At 37.6% G+C, this 25,404-nt stretch overlaps 1 protein-coding gene across 11 annotated transcripts in view; it reads left to right on the plus strand.

The window, feature by feature from the left end:
* Positions 1-25,404, plus strand: part of DST (dystonin) — a 207,282-nt gene that overhangs the window by 176,593 nt on the left and 5,285 nt on the right. For 5 of the 11 annotated variants that reach the window (XM_017739217.1, XM_017739218.1, XM_017739219.1 and 2 more), the window contains 16 exons: positions 3,460-3,629; positions 4,618-4,777; positions 6,183-6,377; positions 7,555-7,683; positions 11,804-11,947; positions 12,778-12,966; positions 13,597-13,726; positions 14,549-14,712; positions 15,029-15,191; positions 16,679-16,833; positions 16,994-17,068; positions 17,874-17,891; positions 21,306-21,423; positions 23,689-23,757; positions 24,546-24,745; positions 25,206-25,316. In XM_017739217.1, coding sequence (XP_017594706.1) covers positions 3,460-3,629; positions 4,618-4,777; positions 6,183-6,377; positions 7,555-7,683; positions 11,804-11,947; positions 12,778-12,966; positions 13,597-13,726; positions 14,549-14,712; positions 15,029-15,191; positions 16,679-16,833; positions 16,994-17,068; positions 17,874-17,891; positions 21,306-21,423; positions 23,689-23,757; positions 24,546-24,745; positions 25,206-25,316 — 2,190 coding nt within the window. The remainder of the gene's footprint in view (positions 1-3,459; positions 3,630-4,617; positions 4,778-6,182; positions 6,378-7,554; positions 7,684-11,803; positions 11,948-12,777; positions 12,967-13,596; positions 13,727-14,548; positions 14,713-15,028; positions 15,192-16,678; positions 16,834-16,993; positions 17,069-17,873; positions 17,892-21,305; positions 21,424-23,688; positions 23,758-24,545; positions 24,746-25,205; positions 25,317-25,404) is intronic. The other 6 variants (XM_017739223.1, XM_017739224.1, XM_017739222.1 and 3 more) reach the window with 3 other exon arrangements.

Consider the following 25,404-nt stretch of genomic DNA (forward strand, 5'->3'; position numbering starts at 1 on the left):
TTGTGGCCTCACTGCAATGGGGGTTTTATTCACATCAAATTAAATGATGGTGTTGTAACAGGGTGTGAATGAAAAGAACTTTTCACAGTACCTGATATGTGGGGGAGTGGTTAACAATGAAGAGGAAAGAATAATACGCTGCCATGGAAACTTTAAAAAACAAATTAATACTATTTCAGAATAGGGATCTCTGAAGAGGCTTTCTCTAAGTTCTTAAACCAAAAATTTACTGTCCGCTTATTTGGGTTGAGATTTTCCTTTTAATACTGCAGGACAAATTCAAAAGTGAAAAATAATCTTGTGTTTTGATTGGCAGTCACTTTTTATGTTGAGGAAATATTAATGAAATCCCGTAGAAAACACTGTGGCAGTATTAGAGCAAATACTGCTCCCATATTTCTCTTTAAGGGATTCAAAATTCTGAAACCAGCTTTTCAGAAATTCAGCTGTGAATATGTAAAAATCTCTCTCATTCACTTGGGTTTTCAAACTTGTAATGATAATGTAAAAGCTCTGTAATTCCATCAGACACAGAGCAATAGCAAAGACAGAAGTCTTTACTTCATTTTTACTTCTGTAAAATGCCTAGAATAATATATTATTGAGGATTAAGTGGATGAGTGGTAGAATCTTCAGAGATAGATTGTGTCTTAAGATTTCTCTTGGGGCAGTTTCATCAAACACTAGAATATTGAAAGAGCATTCATTTTTCTACATTTTGGCATAAATTTACTTTTTATGTCAGTTTTATTGTTCCCCATTTACTCCTATTTTTTCATATGTCACAATATCCTCTGGGGTTTGCATATCTAATTTTTTCTTTTCACTGTAGCTTCTGGTGATTGCTTTTACCTCTGACAAATTTTGTCATGTATATTAATGACTACATCAGTCTGCTTTATTTTTTTTATCATCTCTCAGGTTGCATGTCGTGTTGTTTATCAACCAGGAAAATATTCTCCTTTAATATAGCGAGAGCTGGCAGTTGGTCAAGCAGAAATACTTTTATCTCTGTCTGCTGTTAAAACTTTTAGATAAAACCTACATTAACATTCTGTTATACCAACTCTGCAATTTCAGTTTGTTTCGGGATTGCTGCTGTTGCCAGAATTTGAAGTTAGTGATCTGAATTGGCAGGGGGGGATCTTGCTGTTAGGATAGTCTGACTCTTACTAATCTTCTAATCCATTCACTCCTCTCTTTTCTTTATCTATTCAAACTCCTCACAAGTATGGTCAATGCTGGGACTTTGCTTTGAGGTTTTCAGAACTTTCTACCTGTATTCTCATCCCATATTCAGAAATGTTAAACCTGATAAACTTGATATGTACTTTATACCTACAGCAGTATGTTTTATGAGACCAAGCTTCCTTGAATAGTTTGGCAGATTCATTACTTCTGTCACTGATATTTTTTCTTCATCTTCTTTCATGTAAAAAGCCTGCTTGAGTTGCTTGAATCTCATTAAGGAATGGGATGAAATTGGTACAGGGAGATAAGGATTGAAACTGGTAATCTGGAGAAAAGATATAAATGTGTGTGAGAGAGGGAGTTCTGTGAACTTTGTGACTTTAAACTTCAAACACCACCCTCTCAAGAAATCAGCTCAATTGTTTTTTAATGAGTTGTCAAACCTCCCAACACTGCAATGTCCTTCCTTGTATTTTGAGTCTTTTCCTTCCACTCCCACATATACCCTGTGTCTGTCTTTGTCTTTTCAGTCCAGCCTTGAAGGTTTCCTTGCTCCATTTAGTTAAGGATTTTGCTATCCCAACTGAATGTGTGCTGTAAGCAATAATTTGGATTTGCTCTTTGCCAGTTGTTACTGCCAAAAAAAAAGTCCCTGAAAAAGAAAGCCCAAGATAATATGTTTTCTCTCTCACTCATATCTAGCATGTTGCCAGGGACTTTTGGGGGTTATTTGTGGTCTGTTTATTAGAATTTTTTTCTCATTTTTAGGAGTCAGGAATGGAAAAACCCGCACTAGGTCACCCAAACCATTCCTGTGGTAATGCTGAGTGTTCTTACAGCACATTTATATGAACCCGGCTAATTTTATCTGTATGTGCCCATCTTCCTGAGAAGGAAGGTATCTAGCTGAAAAAAATCTCAGTGATTAACTTACCTGACTGTTCCTGGCAGCTTAAACCAAATCTACTCTGTTATACCTGAAGTCAAATGAAAGTAGATAAAGTTTACTCTCAAGGAATGAACTAACTGCAACCCTTTGCCATCTTTAAATCTGTTTTTCCTGTATTATCTTTCTGTGGCAGAAATTTAATTGTGATTCCTTGTGCAAATCTAGTAACATTCTCTGTGTAGCGTTAAGTAGTTAGTAGTTAAGTAGTTAACAAAACTCCTCAAATAAAAGAAACATAGACATGTTTGTATTGAAGGAGCTGTTACAAAAAATTGATTATTTTGAAAATTTTATTTATTTTTACTGTAGTCCTAACTTGACAATTATCTCTCTTCTTAAGTTTGTTTTCTTGTTTTATATGAGGAAAATGAAAGAATAGTAAGGAAATACTAAATTACAAAACAAATGTTGCTTTTTTGGTAACAAAAATGAAGAAAGAATATTTGATTCTGTATATAAGGGTTTTCTAAAGCAAACTTGTGATTTATATTTTTTTCAACTGATTCCCTGCTAGCAATTCATGAAGGTGTGAAATAAAAAAATTTCAAGCATTGCTGCAATTTAAAAGCTGCCGTGTTGGGCTGGTGTTGTCTTTTGGCAGTGTTCCTTTATTTAATTATTTACTCTGTCAGTAATTTATTTCCTGTGTGGCATCAGATGAACTGTGTTTCTTGTGCTCTTCTATGCCTGTGAAAAGATTCCAGAGGATCTGTGCAGAAGGAGCTGTCAGAGCTGGCAGGCAGACTCTGTCATTGTCATTGTCCAAAGTCCCGGGGCACAGAAACCTGCTTGTGATTTTGACTTCTAGCACAAATTGAGTTATCGGGGTGTTACCTGGCTGCTGCATGTGCTTGGAGGTTTCCCAGCTTGTCCGTGTTGAGCTAAAACAGAATAACCTCTGTAGTTCTTGGGGAGCTCTACAAGTGGCTTGAAATCTTAGCTTGTAAGAATGCAGTGCAAAGAATGCTCAGTTAATGGCTCCCAAAGTAGCAGTTCTTTCACATCCTTCTGACCACCAGGCTGAAATTTGGGAATATTATGGTAGGACAGGAATCATTGCCCTCGCTGAAGGAGGGATTTTCCCAAAGTTGTTCCAGTAAGCATAGAGCTACATTTCCAAAGAAGGACAAAAGGCAGGGGTCTGCTAGTGTCAAGCCCCAGGTGTACTGTGGCACTAGAATAGAAATTTTGCAGTGAGTGTAAATTATTCTTGCAGCAACATTTACAATTTATATTGCAAATAGTATGTCAAAAACTAATTAACAATGGCCTTTAAACAGGTAATGATACATGTTTGGGGTTTTTTTCCCTATATATAGGAATTCCAGAAATCTCTTGGTGCCAAACATTCTGTGTATGATACCACCAATAGGACTGGACGTTCCTTGAAAGAGAAAACCACCTTGGCTGATGACAATTTGAAGCTTGATGATATGTTGAGTGAACTAAGAGATAAATGGGATACAATTTGTGGAAAGTCAGTGGAAAGGTAAATGAAACTCAACTACTTACTAATCAAATAAGAAAAAGGCTTCTATTTTTGGGATTTTTTGATAAAAATAGAACCAGAGTGGCTAGCTTGTCTGATAATTAAGAATGCCAAAGCAGTAAAATACTGCAAATGCATGCTTTCCTAATGGTATGGAAGAAGAGCAGGGGAGGAAGGGGAAGGAAGAGCCCTTTAAAAAGGGAAACTGATTTGAAGTTCTTTGGAGGTGCTGGTCAACAGCTGGCTGAACATGAGCCAACGTGTGCCCAGGTGGCCAAGAAGGCCAGTGGCATCCTGGCCTGTATCAGCAATAGTCTGTCCCACAGGACCAGGGCAGTGATTGTCCCCCTGTACTCAGCACTGGTGAGGCCACACCTCGAGTGCTGTGTCCAGGTCTGGGCCCCTCACTACAAGAAAGACATTGAGGGGCTGGAGTGAGTCCAGGGAAGAGCAACGAAGCTCATGAAGGGTCTGGAGCACGAGCCTGATGAGGAGTGGCTGAGGCAGCTGGGGGTGTTTAGGAGGCTTAGGGGAAAAGGAGGCTTAGGGGAGACCTCTCTACAGCTGCCTGAAAGGAGGCTGTAGCCAGGTGAGATTGGTCTCTTCTCCCAGGCAGCAAATGACAGCATGAGAGGAAACTGCCTCAAATTGCACCAAGTGAGGTTTAGCTTGGATTTTAGGAAAAATTTATTCTCTGAAAGGGTTGTGAAGCATTGAAGAAGACTGCCCAAGGAAGTAGTTGAGTCACTGTCCCTGAAAGTGTTCAAAAGGCATGTGGATGTAGCACTTGGGGACATGATTTAGTGGTGAACACAGTGGTGCTGGGATAGCAGTTGGACTCAATGACCGACCAGTCTTTTCCAACCTTAACACTTCTATGATTCTGTTATTTTATGCTGAAACTGTTTTCCTAAAATGTATAAATGATTTTTGTGTGTGTGTGTGTGTGTGTGTGTGTGGTTGTTTGGGGTTTTTTTTCCCCTCTCAGACAAAATAAACTGGAGGAAGCCCTGCTATTTTCGGGACAGTTTACTGATGCTCTGCAAGCTCTCATTGACTGGTTATACAAAATTGAACCTCAACTAGCAGAAGACCAGCCAGTACATGGAGACATTGATTTAGTAATGAACCTGATTGACAACCACAAGGTAGTTCCAAAAATAGTGTTTTTTAATTACTGGATTGCTCATAAATGTAACATTTTAATGTATCTTTATCTTTGACTAATCTGTAATTTTTAGAAATACGAATTAGTTTTGTAACACAAACGTAGTCAACAATAGAAAATGCTATAAAACATACTTGAAAGAGGACAACTCTTAGTGACTCATTGACACCAGTTAGCACTGAGATATTCTATTTGATTGTGCTACCCTGTGTATTTATCAATATCATGTCATAAATCACAGATATGCGTTTGCGAATATATGTCTAGGGGCAAGAGATGACAAAAATTATTTAACTGGAAAACTCTGGGGCAGACAGCTCTTTTTTAGTTTATCTGCTAACCAAATGTCCAGTGCACTTGTCATGACTACAGCCTTTCAGACCTGTGGGGCTGCTGTATATTTATTGAGAAAAGTAATTACAATGCTAAAGTTGTGCACAGATTTCAACTAGACCATGGCCCAGGAAGCTCACGTTGGAAACCTGCAGTATTTTCTTACTGAAGTGGTTTTGGACATGGGAACAAGTAGGACATGTTGGACTCTACCTCTGAACCCCAGTTTTGCAGTTCAGTATGTCAGAAGAAATGGCTGCTGAGGTTACTTGTATTGCAAAGGTGACACACCAGCAGAGCTCTGCAGCCTGGGAGGATTAGGAGGTGAAGGTCCCTCTGTGACTTTCAGTATCTCATGTCCACTGGAGATTTTGGGCCTCATAAAAAAAGTGTTTGGAAACAACGGTAGTCTGTAAAAATTAGCCTGCAATATGCTTCAGTTGCTTCTGAAATCCCACTGTCCATCCCAAGTAAGTTGCAGTCAGTGGCAGGGCACACTGTAATTATCTTCTTTTAAGATGACTTCCCTTAAGTAACTGGAGCTTGTTCCATCTGCTAATGTGAACATACTCCCACATAAATATATGAATAAGCAGGAAGAGCCACAACCTTACAGTTAGACCCCCAGATGGGGATTGTTTTGATGATTTTAAACCCTCTCCTTGATTGCTATCTTTTGATCTGATCTTTTCCTGCCACAGCCATCTTATGTGTTAATCACTGTGTCAGATCAATTGCTTTGATAAAGAATGGAAAGCCAGCAGTGGTAAGGAGAATAGATTTCCCCTGCATTGCACCAGAATGGATTCTTGGGATCTGTCTGACGTTTTCCTACCATATTCCAGTTTTATTATTATAGAAGAGAGTATTAATATCTTCCTATGGAATCTAACAAACAGAACCTGGGTGTTTTGCATCACCTAGATGGAGTTATTCTTGACAGAAATAAATCTGTGTTTTTATTTCTTTTTGTAACCAGTAGTTTTCTCTTGTTTTTTACATAAGTATGCCTTAATGAGTTAAACATTTCAAATATATTTGATGGTGTCTAGGTTTTCCAGAAGGAGCTGGGAAAAAGAACAAGCAGTGTCCAGGCTCTGAAGCGCTCTGCCAGGGAGCTGATAGAAGGCAGTCGTGATGACTCTTCCTGGGTCAAAGTCCAAATGCAGGAGCTAAGCACTCGCTGGGAGACAGTTTGTGCCCTGTCAGTATCCAAGCAAACACGACTGGAACAGGCTCTTCGGCAGGTAGAGGAATAATAATGTTGCTACATGTACTGTACGAGAAGCAGTGAAAATATCTTGCAGTTTAGTTGCCAGAAATTTAATTTCATTTTCACTTGATGTCATTCACTCTCATTTCATTTGAAAATACTCATTTACTTGCTCATGCATTGCTTACCTTGTCTATCCCTCTACCACAGCACATAAATAGTGCCTGTTAGCATTTATTATTACTGTTATTATTAGTCTCTACTACAAATGCAAAACAAATGTTTCAAAGACCTTACCATCTAAGGAAATCACTGAAGTTACAGACAAATATGAAGGATGATAAAGAACTATGCCCCTTTCACAAGAAGCAGGGGGTTGCAATCATATTTATGCTTTTTGTGCCCTACTAGAAAGAAGTAAATTTGGGTATTGAAAACTTCTTTACATTGGCACAATTACAATGCACAGTGAGGTGCTTTCAATTAAAAATAGAGTTGTGCTGAGTGCAGTCACGACCTAGAACAGTCTGTGTATGTCAGCATTATCTGGTACCCATCCCAAATAAATAGGTGTATCTGTATTATTTCCAAACCTGAGATAATATGGATGTACAGCTCTCTGAAGATATACTAGCTTGGATTGATGCTAGGATGGGGCTCCTGCAGTAGCAATGTATCCACTATGTATAATATTCCTGCTCTGCTTTGCTCAGCAGACACAATCCTGAACTTACCACAAACACTAATTTTGTCTGAACATGGCTGTACCCAAAGGTGAATCTTCCTTGTTTTCTCTAGATACAAAAGAGTCACTCTCCAACAGGCTGTCAATTCATTTTGCTTAACTGGTGCTTTAGGCTGTGCAGACAATACGGTTCTCATCTCTCCAGCTGGTCACTGAAAGCACCTCCTGTGTAATTTGTCAGTGTAAAAGCAGAACTTTCTCAACTGAGCTGCAAATACACTATAAATTAGATGCCTAAAAGCATGAACAGGCTTTTAGGCTTCCTATAATTTTTTGGGAAGCATGAGCTGTTTTTACAGTTATGAACATGTAGTGCTGTGTATCATTGACTTTTTAATGGAAAGATAATGTGCCGGTACTGCTGGATGATTAATGATTCCAAATGTGGGCTCAATCTCCTTGTGTAAGCTGCAGTGTGCCGGTCAGGTCACCACATGAGTGACCATGACTTCTTGTATCTTAACAGGCAGAAGAATTCCACTCTGTTGTCCATGTCCTTTTGGAGTGGCTGGCAGAGGCAGAGCAGGCTCTTCGTTTCCACGGCGTCCTTCCAGATGATGAAGAGGCCTTGCGTACACTGATAGAGCAGCACAGGGTAAGCAAGAAAATGACCAGGATCCTCTTCATTCTAATTGCTCTGATAGGTGGCAAAATTAGAGGAAAGGAGGCAGCAGAGTCTATCCCAGGTAGTTCTATCCAGCATCCAGTGTTGGGTTTTGCAACTCTTTCTGTAGAGAAGCTAGAAATTTAATGTAGTTAACAGTTTGATGCCCAGACTAGTCTTGGGCTGTTGTTTGAGTCATTTTGGCTTATTAAGGAAATAATGGGCCTTTAGAAATTTGCTGTAAACATTTAGAGAGAGGTGCAAACCCCTCTGTGGGGTATGATGCCTGTAATTACCACACAGACTGCTACAGTAGCAAAAGTGTATCTGTCTCCTTAGCACCATTGACCAAACTGGCATATACCTTTCTTGCAAGGTCATTTGTAAATGTCAGCAGAATGATGTTGTCATGCATGAACCTTTTGTCATGGCGAAATGGTGTGCTGTCATACTTCACATGCATTGGCTACTGAAATACTGCACTGGCATAGGTACTGCAGATAGTAGATTACAGGCCATCAAACTAACTTTGCAGTAAGGAAATGGGAAAATGGCTAAGTAAGGATCATAGAGGTCAAATTTTCACTGTCCTAATAGGGGGCTGCAAACATGCACAGTTGAGCCTACGCAAAACTTCTTGTAAATGCTGTAGTGATAATACCAAGAGTGTAGTGCCCACAGTGTTATAGAACAAATTATAAGTCCTGTATTTGTTCATCATTGCTCTGAAGAAAGTTATAGCAAAATTTATGAAATGGAGATTGGAAAAGCATCCTGTTTAAATTGAGTTTGATAATATTTTTATGCCGAGGAGTGCATGCAAGATGCAACTATTAAATGGCTCTTAACTAAGGAGTTTTCAAGGTACTTAGAATGCTGTTTTGAAAAAGTTTTCAGTTTTAACTTAGGGTCCTGGAAATTGGATGCCAGTCATAAGCTAGCAAATGTATGTATGCATCAAATGTATGTATACATCAGCATGTGCTGATGTAGCAACCTGACAATGTGTTGACTAATGTTGGCAGCAGCAACCTGATGCAATGACATTTGTCTTTTAGCTGCCTTTCCTCCACATGTGCTTCACCAGTTCCCTTTTATTTGATTTTTTTACTCTCCTGAATACAGAGAAAAGAACTGAGTGAAATCTTAGGTCCACTGAAATAATTAGAAAATAGAAATTGAAATGTCTTCCTCTGCACTATAGATGGACTAGCAAAATATTTCTGTACTAAGTTCAAAATTTGTGCTGCCAAAGCTGAAGCGTAACTTGGAACCCCAAAGCAAAGTTTGTCTCTGAGAAACCCTGTCCGGCTGAGAAGGATGATAGCTAGCACAACACAACCAGTCTTGGTGCTAGATGTGGCCATACTGCACTTAAATTTTTTTAGTAGGCTTTAGAAGGTGTTCTCCCAACCACATTTTCCTCTTCAAGGGCAAAGAATAGAAATAGAGAAACTGTTAAGCTAAGGAAGATTATGGCACTACAGTTTTTCTACTCTTGTTGAGCTTTTGACGGGGTACCCTTCCTTCTTGGACCAGGGTAAGAGAGCAGAGGAGGCTCCTGTTCTGCTAAGTTCTTTATTTCATAGTCTCATAGCTTTCTTGAAGGCAGAGTTCAAGGGGGTTACGTGATAAGGCCAAACGACAACAGCAAACAGCTTCTTCTTCTAATTCCAGTTTCTTCTGTTATTATTTTTTTGTTACAGAAGTGTGGATTATATTTGTTAACTGACCAATAAGATTAACACACAATTCTAGTTTTCTTTTTCTTAACCTATCCTGGTCTAATTCTAACACTCGTAAGTCTTATGCAAGTGTTACACATGTATTACACAGATTTGCATATACAGTTTCTATCAGTTCTTCTTGTTTATGTGAACACTCCATCTAAAATATGTGAACAGTACCATTCTATCTATATTTTGTCCTAAAGTAAAGAATTCTGTGAAAAGGTACCACTGGTGCAGCAAGAACTGTGTTTAAGGTCTCTGCTACAGCTTTTTAATGTTTAAGGCACTTAGCACATATTTCTACTAAAATTTAAAGATCTATATTTCTATTTCACTTCAGTGTGGCTTCATGTATCTTAGCTTATTCAAAGGTTTTAATTCAACCCCTGTGCTTTGGCTTTCCTCTGGGCCTGAGTCCAGAGAAGCTTTTACTCCAACATACTCTCACAATTTTTCTTGAGTAGGTGATATCTCCTTTTAAGCTTATAACATTAGTTTTCAAGAAGACAAAAAGAAAATAAGGGAAGAAGTAATATATATTATTTTTAAATACCATGTATGCATTATAAAGCTGCATATTAAAATAAAAATATATGACTGAAATTATTACATAAATATGAAATGTATCTTCCTTTTGTCACTGTGACTCATAAAATAGTTTTACTGCATTTGTATTCAACTACATGTAGAAATGCTTCTTCAGGACAATATTTTATCCAAACGGTCCATCTTTATGCCTATTTCTGATCTTTCTCTTCTTGAATATTGCACATGATTTAGTGAATTCTGCTATCTCAGAGAGATATCTGTCACTTGTCTGCCTGTCTAGGGACTGAGCTGCAGTGGGTTAATGCACTGCATTGCTCAATGAGAAGCATCCCATTTCCTCTCCTGTAAATGTGTCTGTACCACTGTTTTGCCACAGAGTTCAGTACAATTAGGGAGAGTTTAATACACTGTGAATAGTGCGTCATAGCTTTAATTCTTGAAACGTTCTAGTACAGCTGGGCAGGGGAACACAATGGGGGTTTTTTGCCCATTTTCCACCTGACTCTGGCTTATTTTGGTAATCTCTCATTACAATCCAATTCAACCTTTCCAAATCCATGTTGAACTGAAATATTGTAAGGATGCATGCGTTTTTGTGAAAGAAGGTGTGCTATTATGATTTGGGTCTTAAACTTTGGCAATAATTTAAGCTTAAATCAAAATCAGTTAGCAACAAATACATTTAAATGTAGAGCCTACATATTCCACAGTTCCAGAACAAGGTAGAAGAGATTATGTCTTTTACACTTTTATTTCATAATAACTTCATACTTACTTTATAAAGGCACAGGATAATGTCATCATGAGTTGATGAAGAACCTGCTTTTATGATGTTTTGGTGATTTTGGGTTGTCTAGGATTTGACTTGGCTCCTCTTTAATTTCATCTTTAATCCAAAATAGCCCTTTATGGCCAGAAAGAGGAGGAGTTAAGCTTTCAGAGATGTGGTTCCTTTTTGTAGCCTAATTAAAGATGTTAAAGTATAACAAAAATTTTCACTAGACACTGAGAGATATTAGCAGTTCCAGTTAAGGATGCTCACAAAGACACACAGACTTGCATAACATTTAGGCAGAAAAGTAAAACCATTGTAGTAGTGATGGTTAACCAAAAATAAAAGGGCAAGGGGAAAAAAAAAAAAAAAGAAAGAAATGCAAGCTATAAAAAGCATGGGAAAAGTCCTCCTTCCAGTTGTCTTTTTTTTTGTTGTTGTTTCTGCCTCACATCCAGTTCTGGTCCTGCCATCATAGGAATACCAGTGACTATCAGCTTGGGTGCCTAAAGCTGTAAACATCCTTTTGCTTTTATGAGATTTTTCCCACATGCTGTGTCTTTCCCCCTCAGCTGCTGAGTTGTCACATTTGTGTTAGTTTAGTATAGCTGCTCCTGAACTCTGTCATCTTGTCTGAGCATGTAATTATAGTTGGACATTTCCAGCCTCTGGTAGGAGCTTGATAGTTTATTATGAAGAAGTACTGTAACTGACAAACCAAGTCGTTGAAATAATACCAATAGTGATTCTAACCATCATATATCTGGTTTACAGCACTTCCAAATGCTGTGATTTTCCTTTGTTTCTTTATGAAGGGCATGCATCTTTAGAGCATGGGGCTTTTAAGGAGCAGCAAGCTTGGGTTTTAGGGCTTTGTTTTAGTACTTTATGTGGAATAGGCTTTTTAAACACTTAAGCTTTTCTCATACAAGTCAAACTTGTCTCTTGCAAGTTGGATCTGCTTGATCAGTCAAAAGGCTCATGACCTTCCAGATTATGCACTCAGATTTCTCTTGCAAGTTTTGTCAGCATCTAATTAAAGTTATTACCTCTGTTTTAGGAATTTATGAAGAAACTGGAAGAGAAAAAGGCAGAACTGAATAAAGCAACAGGTATGGGAGAAGCTATTCTGGCTATCTGCCACCCAGACTCCATCACCACCATTAAGCACTGGATAACAATCATCAGAGCCAGGTTTGAAGAGGTCAGTATATGTTGAACCATCTTCATTGCAGCAGTCCATCTTTAATTAGAACATGGCTGACAAGTAATGTGGTAGTTACACTGTGAGGAAGTGATCCAGCTGTTGAGAACTAAACATTTAAAATACCCGTGGTGATGGAGGTGAATACTGTGCTTCCCTAGGCTTTATTTCAAAACTTACAGGGCTTTAAGAGCTAAAGCAGATGGTCAAGCTTCTTTGTTTGTATGTATTAAAGGAAATACTGTCTGACACTTCCCAAGTGAGGAAAGCCAATAGTTTCTAGGGAGAAATTGAGAAGTTACAAAGGAAAGAAAATACAGGGCAAATGTAAAGGATTCTGATTACATTGGAGAGGATTTCAGTCCAACATATTTTAAATCTAGGATATCTAAATTATTTAAGTCGCTACAGGTAGGTTATACTCTCAGCTGTTAAGGTGATATTTTCTGTTTTATATTAAGCTTGAAAAACAAAATCCTGGTGATAGCAAAGTATGGCTTCAGGAGTGCCCAGGAGGAGAACTGACACCAAATCCTGTGTGATTCACTAACTCACACATATTGTTAAAATTCTTATTATATTGACTGAATGTGCTAATTACTGTGTTTAGCAGTGCCTGGTCCTGAATACCTGTGGAAGAAATGTGTTGAACTAGGAATTCTAGTGACCTAGCTATTGTTAGTGATCAGCCACTACGTTTAACAGCTTTGATATTCAAACATCAGTAGGCCTAAGAAGTAGCTCTGGGTTTACAGTTAGCAGAGCAATTTTAAATACATTGTTAAGAATTTCAGATGTGCACATACTCACATACTGGTTTCTTCGTCAAGGTCTTAGCATGGGCTAAACAACATCAACAGAGACTGGCAGGAGCTCTGGCTGCACTTATTGCTAACCAGGAACTGCTGGAAGCCTTGCTGTCCTGGTTGCAGTGGGCAGAGACTACACTAACTGAAAAAGATAAGGAGGTTATCCCCCAGGAGATTGAGGAAGTTAAAGCACTTATAGCCGAACATCAGGTAAGGATTATTAAGTGACATGTGTCACTCACGTGGGGCTCACATCTCAGCTAGGCTTCATGACCAAGTGTGAATCTCCTTTGCTATTTTTTCTTATAATGATTGAATACAAGCAAGGATAATACTAGGAATGAAAGAAGACCCACATGAAATGTATGATAGTGCTGCCACCTTAGAAATAACGTTGCAGTGTGGCTTTACTGATTGGATTTCAAAAACAGGTTTATGAAGTGCCAGAGGGAGCTGCTGGTGTAGGCAGTGCTCATAGACTTACCCCAGTTTACACAACAGAGCTGGCTCGCTTCTGTGAAATGTAGTTTGGACAGCAAGATCTTGGAGGCAGAATTCTGTTATATATCACCTCACCGTATACAGTTAATAAAGGAATTTGACAGATTGGTTTTAGATTTAGCCTTCTTTCAACAGCCAGGCCATAGTGATCTTAAAAGCTTATACTGCTGATTTTTCTTATCTACAAAACATTTATCTGTGTTTATTTTGTGAGGCTGGCATTATAAGTATCTTTCTGTGCCTTTCTTTTAACTTTGGTGTTTTGCTATTGTGTGCATTTTTCATTGCCGTGGTTACTTTTGTGTATTGTTAATTAAGATCACCTCTATCTGATTGCAGACATTCATGGAAGAAATGACCAGAAAACAGCCTGATGTGGATAAAGTTACAAAGACCTATAAAAGGAAAGCACTTGAACCCTCTCCAGTACAATCTCATATTCCTGTCCTTGATAAGGGGAGAGCAGGAAGTAAGTAACAGCGTGTTTTGGGGTGTGTCACACATACCATTGCTCTATCTATAAAGTTTACAGATTGCTAATAATCTAATAAGTTTGATTAACTTCTAGTGAAACTGTAAAATTCTCTTGGCTGACTTTTCTAATGACTTCTCATTTTTTATTCATTGTGAAGAAATTTCTAAGAGCGGACAAGTATTTTTACATTTTGTCCTAATCTTCATGAATAGCTGTTTTTAAAGTGTGAAGCCTTTCCTGTGCCCTTAAACTTCCAAGAGCAAGTACATGCGGAGTCTTTGCAAATCTACCATTATCTGAAAGTGCAAATAACTTCACATAAAGATACAGAGACAAAATTGTGCTCTTACTGTCTATAAAATTGTATTAATCCAATTAGAAGTGTATTCAGTGGAGTTGAATGGAAAGTGAATCATCAGGTGCGGAAATTGCTTTTTGTATTTTTAGATATACTTACCCATTGTATTTTATACTTGCCCATACATGGAGCCTGCTTCTAAAATGAGGTTGTTTACTTTGCAACTCTGAGAGATTAACGAAGATTTAATTTAAACTGTGTGGTTTGACTTGTGGAACCCTCACTAGCTGCTCTGGCTAGATAAAAGAGACTGTAACCACCACTGGGTTGTTCCCCAGGAATGATAAAAAAAAAGAAAAAAAAAATCATCCCATTATATAGAATCATCTTGGGGTATGGGTATGATCTCCTTATTTGAGACAGGAAGGAATAATTTTAGGAAGGTCAAGTGCATTTCTTGTAAATGTTTGTTTTGTTTGAGCTGGGTGAGACCTGTGCATTTTATCATGTTTTAACAGGAAAGCGTTCCCCAACACCAGGCATTTATCCATCAGCAGCCCAGGCACAAATTGAAACCAAGAATCCACGGGTAAACCTTTTAGTCAGCAAATGGCAACAAGTCTGGCTTCTGGCCCTGGAAAGAAGAAGAAAACTTAATGATGCTTTGGACAGACTTGAAGAGGTCAGAAAAGCACTGTACAGAATAGACATACTTTTTGCATAATTTTCTTTACCCTGGATTAAATTGCCAATACTGTAAACAACTTCCATATTATATTGTATGACACAGCTAACTGAAAACACTGTGGTACATGTGCTTTAATGTGCTGTAAAAGCTGTCATCCTCACTTTAAATGAGGAGAGTTGAGATATTTAAAATGCTTGCATAGGTCCTCAAAGAATCAATTATTCAACAAAATGCAGATGGTATCTATCTCATTGATGTTCTAGATTGATGGATTTCAGCTGAAAAAATGTTCTTTCTGTTTTTATTTAAGCTGAGAGAATTTGCCAACTTTGATTTTGATATCTGGAGGAAAAAATACATGCGATGGATGAACCATAAGAAGTCTCGTGTGATGGACTTCTTTAGAAGGATTGATAAAGATCAGGATGGAAAGATTACAAGACAGGAGTTTATCGATGGAATTCTTTCTTCAAGTAAGTTTTAAAATTAACGTAGTGTTGAACTTAGAACAAACATCTCATGAAGTCATCTCGTCTAGATAGTCTACACTATACAGTTTATTGTGTTAGAAGGTCACAGATTTCCTTTTTGAATTTATTAAGTATTACTTTATAATTATTTTACTTGAAAATATTTCTAGATTCTAGAAACTCTTTCCAGTTATTTTACATTGTGAATCGGATTACAAATGTCACATTTATATTATTACCTAATTAGTAGTTTGATGGTTTACTGAACTCAGATTGTCATTCTTATAGTATACTAGCTACTTCAACAATTACTTTTTGACTGATTACTCATAATAGTAAAAAGTACCTTATATAACCTACAGATGATTTTCAAGATCAGTTCATAGGACTATACGATTTTTATTAAAGAACTTACATGGAATAGTCTCAATTATAGAAGGAAACTGTGTAATTTTTGAAACCAGTGTTTCGATGAGCCATGACAATATTCATATACCTGTATAATAAGGCTTCAAATGCTGAGCAATCGAACTAGGAAAGGAATTTTCCTAGCTCTCCTGATGGATTGGTATTCCTTAGGTGTGCACAGTTGGTGGTAATGTAAGTCTTCCACAACATGTATGTGATCATGCTTCCTTTTAGGAACAGACTCATAACAGATAAGGGCCTAATACTTAAAATAATCTTTTATCTTCAAATCATGGAGACTTTTGCTTTGAACAGTAATGATTCAGAATTGGGCTGCTCCTAGTATTTCATTTTAGTGTTGCTCAGTAGGAGAATATTGTACTGTGTATATTTCCCCCCTACTTGAGGAAATAGAGTAAAAGATCACTATATGTGAATATTGCTGTTTTGCTTGAATTAACAAAAATTTATTAAAAAAACCTGATATCACCAAGAGGTTAAATAGTTTACTCTTTTAATGCAGTTGGTATCAATTTATTATGACTGCCAAACACTCCTGATATAATCCCTGTTCATCACCTTGACATTTTCTTTGACCATTTAATCAAGAAATCTCTGTGTGGGTTAATACTCTGCATTGTGAACTTGGTCTAAAGAAGGACTTCATGGAACACCATGCATAGATCTACATTGGGAAGGCTTTGCATTCCAGATTTAATTAGCAGTGAAATGCTTGCTTGACATCTCCTCACTATTTTGTTAGTGTTTTATACACTTTGAAGGTCAAAATGTTTACCCTCCCCCCAACATATCTTACAGTTTATTCTGTGCCCTTGCTTTTGTGTCTGTCTTCAAGCCACACTATGGTGCTCATTTTATCCAATATCTGGGTAACACCGGAGATCCGGATTGGTTTTTTTTCAGAAAGATTCCTTCACTTGTTTGAATGTCCTTATTTTTTTGATAAGCACTATCTGTCACCAAATGCCTAATCACCTTTTAATATTTGTGATAAAGCCTCTCATTGTAATGGGATTGAAAAGCCAAAAAATTTAACTTGTGTTGTTGTCTTTGTCCTGCAGAATTCCCTACAAGCCGACTTGAAATGAGTGCTGTTGCAGACATTTTTGATAGAGATGGTGATGGATATATTGACTACTATGAATTTGTAGCAGCTCTTCATCCAAACAAGGATGCATACAAGCCTCTCACAGATGCTGACAAAATTGAAGATGAGGTATATTTTCTGCTTTCTTAGGTTGCATTCTGTTCTCCTGGAGTAACTTTTTACAAGAATTCATTTTGTTTTCACTCCTATGTAATTTGAAGTTTACTAGGCACACAAATCTTTAGAAATGTGGTATTTACAGTAATTGTCCTGTTGTGGTTTTTTGCAGGTTACAAGGCAGGTAGCGAAATGTAAATGTGCGAAACGGTTTCAAGTGGAACAGATTGGGGATAACAAGTACAGGGTAAGTCTTTTAAGGACCTCAGTTCTCTCAGCTGTCTTCATATGACTCGGTTTACACAAGGAATTAGGCTATATGAATTCACAAAAATCTTGAATGACAATTATACATTTTCTTTAAGATTGTCAAAATTTTTGTGTCTTGTTAGAACATATAGACTAAAAATATGTGAAGCTGTTTTCAATCAGGAATTTTTAAAAGCTAACTGCACACATCCATACACATGCATACGTACAATGTCTCCTCAAAAGCCGGTCTTTTTGCCTGGATACTTTAACTGTTTAAACTATAGCTGATTTTCTATTAGATTCATAAAAACAGTAACTGATATTTTCTTGTGGTATTTGTGTTGTACTTCAACAATCTTTTAACAAAGTGTATTCAATCATTTTTACACTCTTTTGTCATTTTATTGGAACACGCATACTTCTGAAGTATAAGCGAAGTGTTAGATAGCTGCAGAATGATTTTAGATCTCAGAAAAATAAATATCACACAGTAGAGAAAGATCTGCTACCCCTGGATTCAATAACCAGAACAATTTCAGGTAAAATATGCAATATTTGGCTAAGAGAGATTAATAAGTACTTGTAGATTTTAAGAGACCACAGAAACAGCAATGGGAAGGAAATGAAGGCCTTGAATATTTTCCAATATTCAGTCTCTGGATGTCTGGCTACCTGCTCATGTCTCAAGTAGATACCTTATTTAGAATGTCTAATGTGTTAGTTTGCATGTGTTCTAGAGTCATGTAGAGAATTTCCTGTAAACTAATCGTGTCTTTCTTCCATTTTTCATTTCTTATCAGTTCTTCCTGGGAAATCAGGTATAAACCAGTGGAATGTGTTATGAAGTTTCTTTTTTCCCTTTTTTTTTTTCCCCCCCTTTTCTAACGCATAGTGATTTAAGCTTGCAATGGTCAGTCTTCTTGCCATCCTTTCATTTTCAGCTAATTCATTGCTGGTCAGCTGTGGTATTTCTTTAAATGCTATGGAGCATTCCTTGTCTCAGGATCCCTCCTCTACAATCCCTCACCTGCTTTCTTTGGTCATTTTCCTTGTAAAGGATATTACTTTTAAAGGAACCATATAATAGTCAGCAGCAATTCCCATAGCAAAAAAATCTTGAGCATTTAAACTGCAGTTGTAGAGATTACGATTATCTAATCAATTTTGAGTTTTATAGTCGAATCCTTCAAAATTCTGTTATATCTTTTTAGGCCATTCGATTAAGGGCTAATCATGGTAAACAGACCCCAGTGTCGTATCACTTACTTATTGCAAATTGCACAAAAAATACTTTCATCTTTGCAAAAAAGGGTACAATCTCTACACAATCAAGCAGACTGATTAAAAACCTAGCTGATTGTTATTATTTTATGTACTAAGGCAGTGAATCATTAAATATGTATTTTGGAAATAGGCAAAATAAAGTTGCTGTTCCCATTTAGGCTAATCCCTCTCCCAAAGTGTTTTCAAGGATCTATGGCAAGTCTATAATGTATCGGAGCTGTGTTTAAGAATACCTTGTGTCAGCTGGGTCACTGGTGAGTCCTCCCTCAGGAGGAAACACTACCCAGCCCTTACTTCTGTGCTACACACTGATACACAGCTTCCTGAAGTGCTAAATTGTATCTGCCCCATAAGAATGGAAACACCTTATGCACACCAGATATCAGATACTCTTACTGTCTTATGCTTTTAAAAAGGCAATAACAGATGTAATCCATTCTGGACACGCTGGTGTTAACAGCAATAGCCATTTTAAATCTCAAGATATTGAAAATGTGGGTGCACTCTTGTTTACTAGCAGAGACTATTGAAGTGTAGAAGAAAGTGCAGAGCAGTGGATAATCTTGCCACATGCCTCAAGCAATATATCTAAGCAATAATTTAAAATATTTTCCACATATAGAACAAGTCTCTTTTTGAAAGAACTGTTTGAAATTATGTTAATCCTCTTATCTGTCATCTGTACTCTCAGATCTGGGAAACATAAAGCATTTCTCGAGAGCATCTAATTCTTACTGATGCAGAACGGCACCTACAGGCTATTGTTAAGAAGAGGCCTTTTTGTAGCTTAAATTCCCTTATGCTTTTACCTCTGGTTATTTTAAACAGTGTTAAAAACTGTTTAAAGAAAGTTGGTATCCAGGCTATTTTAGGAAGGAAATCAACTGAGTTACCATGAGAAGAAATGCCATGATAGATACTATTGTATTACTGTGTGACTTTCCAGCCCCACTTTCTGAATTAACCGCAGCTAGGTGGGCAGTTTCCACAGCGCACTGTATTTGACCCTTGGTGTGCTTGCCTGATGGGGTCTAACTGACTAATTAGTCTGGGACAGGAAAAAAAATAAAGAAAAGAAGGAAGATACTATCTTCAGAATTGCTAGAAAAAATTTTTGGTTGGAACAAGCCAATGAAAATAAACAGCATCAATTTGAATGCCATTTTTGAAAAAACTTTGATCTATATATATATAAAATCACCTACAGGCTATTGTTAAGAAGAGGCCTTTTTGTAGCTTAAATTCCCTTATGCTTTTACCTCTGGTTATTTTAAACAGTGTTAAAAACTGTTTAAAGAAAGTTGGTATCCAGGCTATTTTAGGAAGGAAATCAACTGAGTTACCATGAGAAGAAATGCCATGATAGATACTATTGTATTACTGTGTGACTTTCCAGCCCCACTTTCTGAATTAACCGCAGCTAGGTGGGCAGTTTCCACAGCGCACTGTATTTGACCCTTGGTGTGCTTGCCTGATGGGGTCTAACTGACTAATTAGTCTGGGACAGGGAAAAAAATAAAGAAAAGAAGGAAGATACTATCTTCAGAATTGCTAGAAAAAATTTTTGGTTGGAACAAGCCAATGAAAATAAACAGCATCAATTTGAATGCCATTTTTGAAAAAACTTTGATCTATATATATATAAAATGGTTGTTTGTTTGGCACATATTGAATGCATTATTAAAAAGTCCTTACAATAATGCTCATGTGAATGTTCTTACTTATAACAAATACAATTTATTATTGAATTAAGAAGCAAGCTTTTCTTTTATTTGGTTCCTAAAAGTAATATTCCTTTAAACTTATTCTCTCTTCTTGGCTTGAGTAGTTCCAAACAACTGAAGTCATCTAACAAGTAGGGAGCACGTTTGTTGTGTGGTTTGTTCAGTCCCCTCACTGGAGCGAGTAGGTACAGTTGAATTATGGCCAGCCTTCTCCAAGGGTCAGAGATTCTCCCAAAGAGGTGCATTCGACTCCCATTGGTTTGAGTGAGTGCTCTGCATGTTTCTGTGAGTGCACTGCACTTGGCCTGGTGATCTGGTGTCAAAATACTTTAGTACTTCTTTCTAAAAAGTACTGAATTCTTCTGGTTAGTTTTCTTGCGATTGTGAGGTCAACATTTTGGTCCTGCTTCCTTTGATCGGAATTTGAGTGAAGGTACCACGTACAGGTCTTGTTACACAGGTTCCAAGAGCGAAATATACATTAGGCGTGGCCATCAGCCCAAAGGAAGAATGGATTCATAAAGGATCTTAGTCTGAAGCAGATTGTTGTGCATCTCTGAACTGTGAAGAACCTTGATGTGTAGACACAGGAATGACAAACATAATGATAGTTATTAATCATTCATTGCTTCTTTAATGTTCCCTTCCCCACACGCACCTTGCTATAGGGAAACAGTGTCAGCACAGTAGTGCTATACCTGAAAATATTCCCACAGATGAATCAATTGATAGAACTGTGCAACACTCATAGCACATTGAATTTCCAGACCATATACTGGTTGTGTGAGGCCATGCTGCCTTCCTTTCGGCTGACAACATTAAAAATCAAGACTGTTGCAGACGAGTGTTTGCTTAAGATTTTACCAGTGAAATAATGCAAATAGGTCTTCATTAATTTGTACAAAAGCAGACTGTAACCAATTAAATAATGTACTACTAATTTTGCTTCCTTTATGACCTCAGACATTTGAGAATCAAGCATAAAATTAAACCTGAGTTTCTTTCTTACCATCTTGCCATCTTCTTTTGATTAATGCAGTGCCATCTGATTTGAAATCTTAACAGCCTTAATAATCTGCATAAATAAATTGATTTTTTTAGCATTTACTAATAATTAAATATCAAAATAAACTTTTTAAAATGTCTGATTTTTTTTAACTTATCAGTGTTGAACTGCATCTGAATGACTGAGAACCTCAGACTGTCATTTGATTTTTATTCCAGTTTGGTGACTCTCAACAACTGCGCCTCGTTCGTATCCTAAGAAGTACGGTCATGGTCCGTGTTGGAGGTGGCTGGATGGCACTTGATGAGTTCTTAGTGAAAAATGATCCTTGCCGTGGTATGTATCAGAACTGTTAAAGACTTGCAGCATATTATTTGGATGCAGTCACCATTCATTGTCTCAAGATGAGATTGATTTGCATAAAATAACCAGTTGTTGTAAACATCATCTCACTAAATGTCACGTTTTTGTAAACTTGAAATCACATGGTTGAGATCCTCTTCAGTTGCACTGATGTATGTCTGGAATAACTGTGGTGTCTTCTGCACAGTTCCTTCAGTGTTATAGTGGTGTAAATAAGAACTGAACTTAGCCCAGATAGAGTTTATGGCACGTAAGCAGCTTGTATGACTTGGCAGAAATAGCACACAGAAATGTCCAATAAAACCATCTCAGCAACACAATAAATCAAAATAAGGCAGTTGAATTGATGAGTAACACCACCATCACAAAAAACCCTGGGCAGTGACTGTTCCCAGTCTTTCAGTCTCTATAATCTTGTCTTTTGCTTGGCATCTTCCCCAGAAGCACTTTGTAGAGCCCTGAGCCTTATACAAAGCAAGTGGAAAATGTTCTGGTCAGGAGGAGGCTGTGCTCCGGGGGAGCAGGGAGTGCTCTGTCACTGAGCCCTCCAGGGCATTGCATCTGTTGTGCTGTGTTCTCAGTACACAGCAGTGGAAAGCCCACTTCTGCGGTGAGATGGTAGCCTCTGCCTGGCACTGTTCTTGGAGAAACAGTTGGAGAGGAGCCATTTGTGAAGGGAGTGGGAGATACACAAGTCAAATAGCAGCCAGAGTAGTAAAACTGCAGGAAGATTATAATGTTCACTATCTTTACAGTGACCTGATGTTCTGTAGCTCGGTAATACCACCCTGTTACCTAGCAGCATAAAATATACTGCATTTTCACTTCTTAAGAGTTCTGTAGAATATAATAATAATCATCCTCATCAATATTGTAATAGCATGAGAACAGCACAGAGAGGTTCAGGAGAGGCAAGCGACCTAGTGAATGAAGACAGTGATATTGGCTGTCCTGTGGACCTTACTCCAATGTCAGCCTTCTCATGCAGCTTCTACTTTGGGACAAGTTTCTAAACAGCTTGATACAGACCTTGAGAGGGTGGAGACATTGTATTTGTAGCAGCTGTCATGCTAAGTAAGGGATGTTAAATCCAAAAAGAAGCTACCACAAAACCCCGTTAAATTCAAAAAGAACAAAACCCTGTAAGGATTTGCAGTGTGTCACTAAGGCCTAGAAACCTTTGTCTATGGGCTTAAAAGGTACCCATAAAACTTCTTATCGTAGTATCATAAAACTGATGTCATAATCTTATGATGACATATGTGACTTTTTTAGCAGGGTTAAAAATAGTCCTTTTGCTTACCAATGTATTGCATATACTGTTTATTAAATGTAAGGGTTATATTATATTTATTGGTGTTACTACAGGTCTACCTAAAATTTAACACCTGATTTTGCACTACAGAAAAGTCATTTATGCCTGCAGAGTCATACTTCTTTTATTGCTTTCTACTTCTATTGCTCAGAAGTGCAGGGTAGTAGAAAATAAAATGTGCCTCAGAAGGTCTAGCTTCATTGAAGGGTTAACTTGGTTAATTCTGTTATATACCAAACATTTTTCTTAGGCCTGTTGATGGGTAGACTGTTACAATTCATTCCTAGGTTGACTGAGAGATACAATACTTAATAACTGTCCAATTAATTTATTGGAATTCCTTATTACAGTCCTCAGTATTGTCTATAGTACTTTATCCCTTTTTCTTGGGTATGTGTGAGCAGATGTCAACACAGTGGCTCTAAAGAATACTGTTCTCTGTCAAATCAGCATCACTGGACGTTGTCCATTGGTACCTAATCCTTGTCTGGTTGAAGTCAGTGAAGCAGGTTCAAACGTTTCCTAAACCACTTCACCTAGCAAATTTGCATTTCCACCAAGTGCTCCTCATGTATTCAGATAAATCACATTGCAAAGAACTGTTGTCATAAACAGCTTTAAAAGTATTGCACCTAGTCATATAAAATCACTTTAGCTTATATTACTTCTTTAAGTCAGCAGATAAATACTGTTGTTACACAGGTGTACTTGGGACTGTAGCCGAGTCTGTCCCAATGCCATTTCTTTTTTGCCTAGGAGACCTTTGAGAACTCACCTCAGAGCACTTAGGGGCAGCTTTTGCGCAAGTCCTGTCTTTTGGCCTGGTGCTCCAAGTCTCTTGCATATGCAGCTGCTGTACTTGATTTCTTCTCCTGCTAACGATTTTCTTTAATGTGACCCATGTCCTGTGTCATTTTTTCTAGTTCATCATCACGGGAGTAAAATGTTACGTTCGGAATCAAACTCTTCAATTACCACTCAGCCTACTATAGGTTGGCAAACCCCTCTCTTTGTCTCCTTCTCCTCCTCTTCTCTCTCTTCATTTCCTTCCCGCTTTATATATATATATATATATCTATATATCTATATACACTTTTAACTATATGCTTCACCCATCATATTTAGCTTAATATGTTCCTACATGGGCTGGTGCTTTGCAAGCTAATTTTTTGACACGCTTGAAGAGTGTTTCAAAAACAATTGTCATTCACACTGACACAGTTAAATGCTAACATGTCTTGCATTTATTCATGCAGAACATTCTCTCATATGTGTGTCTGTATGTGTGTGTGAGTGCTTAGCCACCAATTACCTCATCATAGTTTGGGTTTTATGTTCATCATTGCATGTTGCCAAACTACATAACTTCATAGTTTTGAATAAATATATTTGCTGCTTTCCTGTAATTTGTATTTAGCTGTTTCTTCTAGAACATCCAAGCAAGTATTATTTATTATGAATAGCTGTAGAGTTAGCAAAACTGCCCATCAGGTTGTGTCTATGTATTAATAGTTGATTGATTAACAATGATTTAGCACGTTGAGCATTCCATTATCACGCTGACTTCCTTTGACAGTGGTTCATTCCAAAAAAAATGCTGGCATAAAGTATTAGAATAAATGAGTTCTGCACATAACTCCTCTGTGTCCAAAATAAATGCATTACACAGTAATGCATTTTATTTATTGTTAAAATGTGTTGGAGTTGGCATGGCAAAAATGGCAATAAACAGCCTTGTGACAACGTTCATATCTGACTCAATGAACACCTTTCTTTGCAGCTAAAGGGAGGACAAATGTGGAGCTGCGTGAAAAATTCATTTTGGCAGATGGTGCCAGTCAGAGCATGGCAGCTTTCCGACCAAGGGGCCGTAGATCACGACCCTCTTCAAGAGGTGCTTCTCCCAACAGATCTACTTCTCTGTCAAGTCAAGCTGGCCAGGCAGCTGCCCCACAAGCTGTTACTACAAGTACACCGAAGGTAAGGAGAAATGTACAAAACTGCACTGGTTAACAAATGGGATATAGATTGAATTTTTGGGTTTTTCCTTGCTCCAGTAATATTGGTGCTTTCTCTAGCCGATGGAGAAAAAATATCTCCATTTTATTTCATAGTCTGGGGAGGATCTGAGAAGTGTTTTGAATGTGTTTCCTCTACTGTTTGTTTGCAACATGGCAGTAGAAAAATTTCTACATTTAAAGTGCCCCATGAGCTAACCGGCAATTTGGGAATTGCTCAGAAAGATCAACAAACCTCTCCATTTCATATGAAAAATAAACTCTGTCATGTCTTCATTTTAGAACATTTGTCATTAACTCTTTCTGCTTAGTTTTTATTTCTACTGAGATTTGATTTCCCTGTAAAAGCCTGGGTATCCTTCTCCATGACATTGTTTTCCTCTACTGTCCTTCATATTTTGATTTACCATTGTTTCATACAGACACCACATCATTTAACACGCAACTATGGTAAACCATGGTTGACAAACAGCAAAACATCAACTCCTTCTAAGCCACCAGAATCCTCAGACTATCCAGGGTCATCTGCAGAGGTACAGTAAGGACAGAAATTCTAGTCTAATGACTTCCTTCACTAAAACTGTCACTTCACTAACAGCCACTAGAGTTTCAGTGCTTCAC

The sequence above is a fragment of the Corvus brachyrhynchos genome, unplaced genomic scaffold (assembly GCF_000691975.1).
Source record: "Corvus brachyrhynchos isolate BGI_N302 unplaced genomic scaffold, ASM69197v1 scaffold136, whole genome shotgun sequence".
Taxonomy (NCBI): domain Eukaryota; kingdom Metazoa; phylum Chordata; class Aves; order Passeriformes; family Corvidae; genus Corvus; species Corvus brachyrhynchos.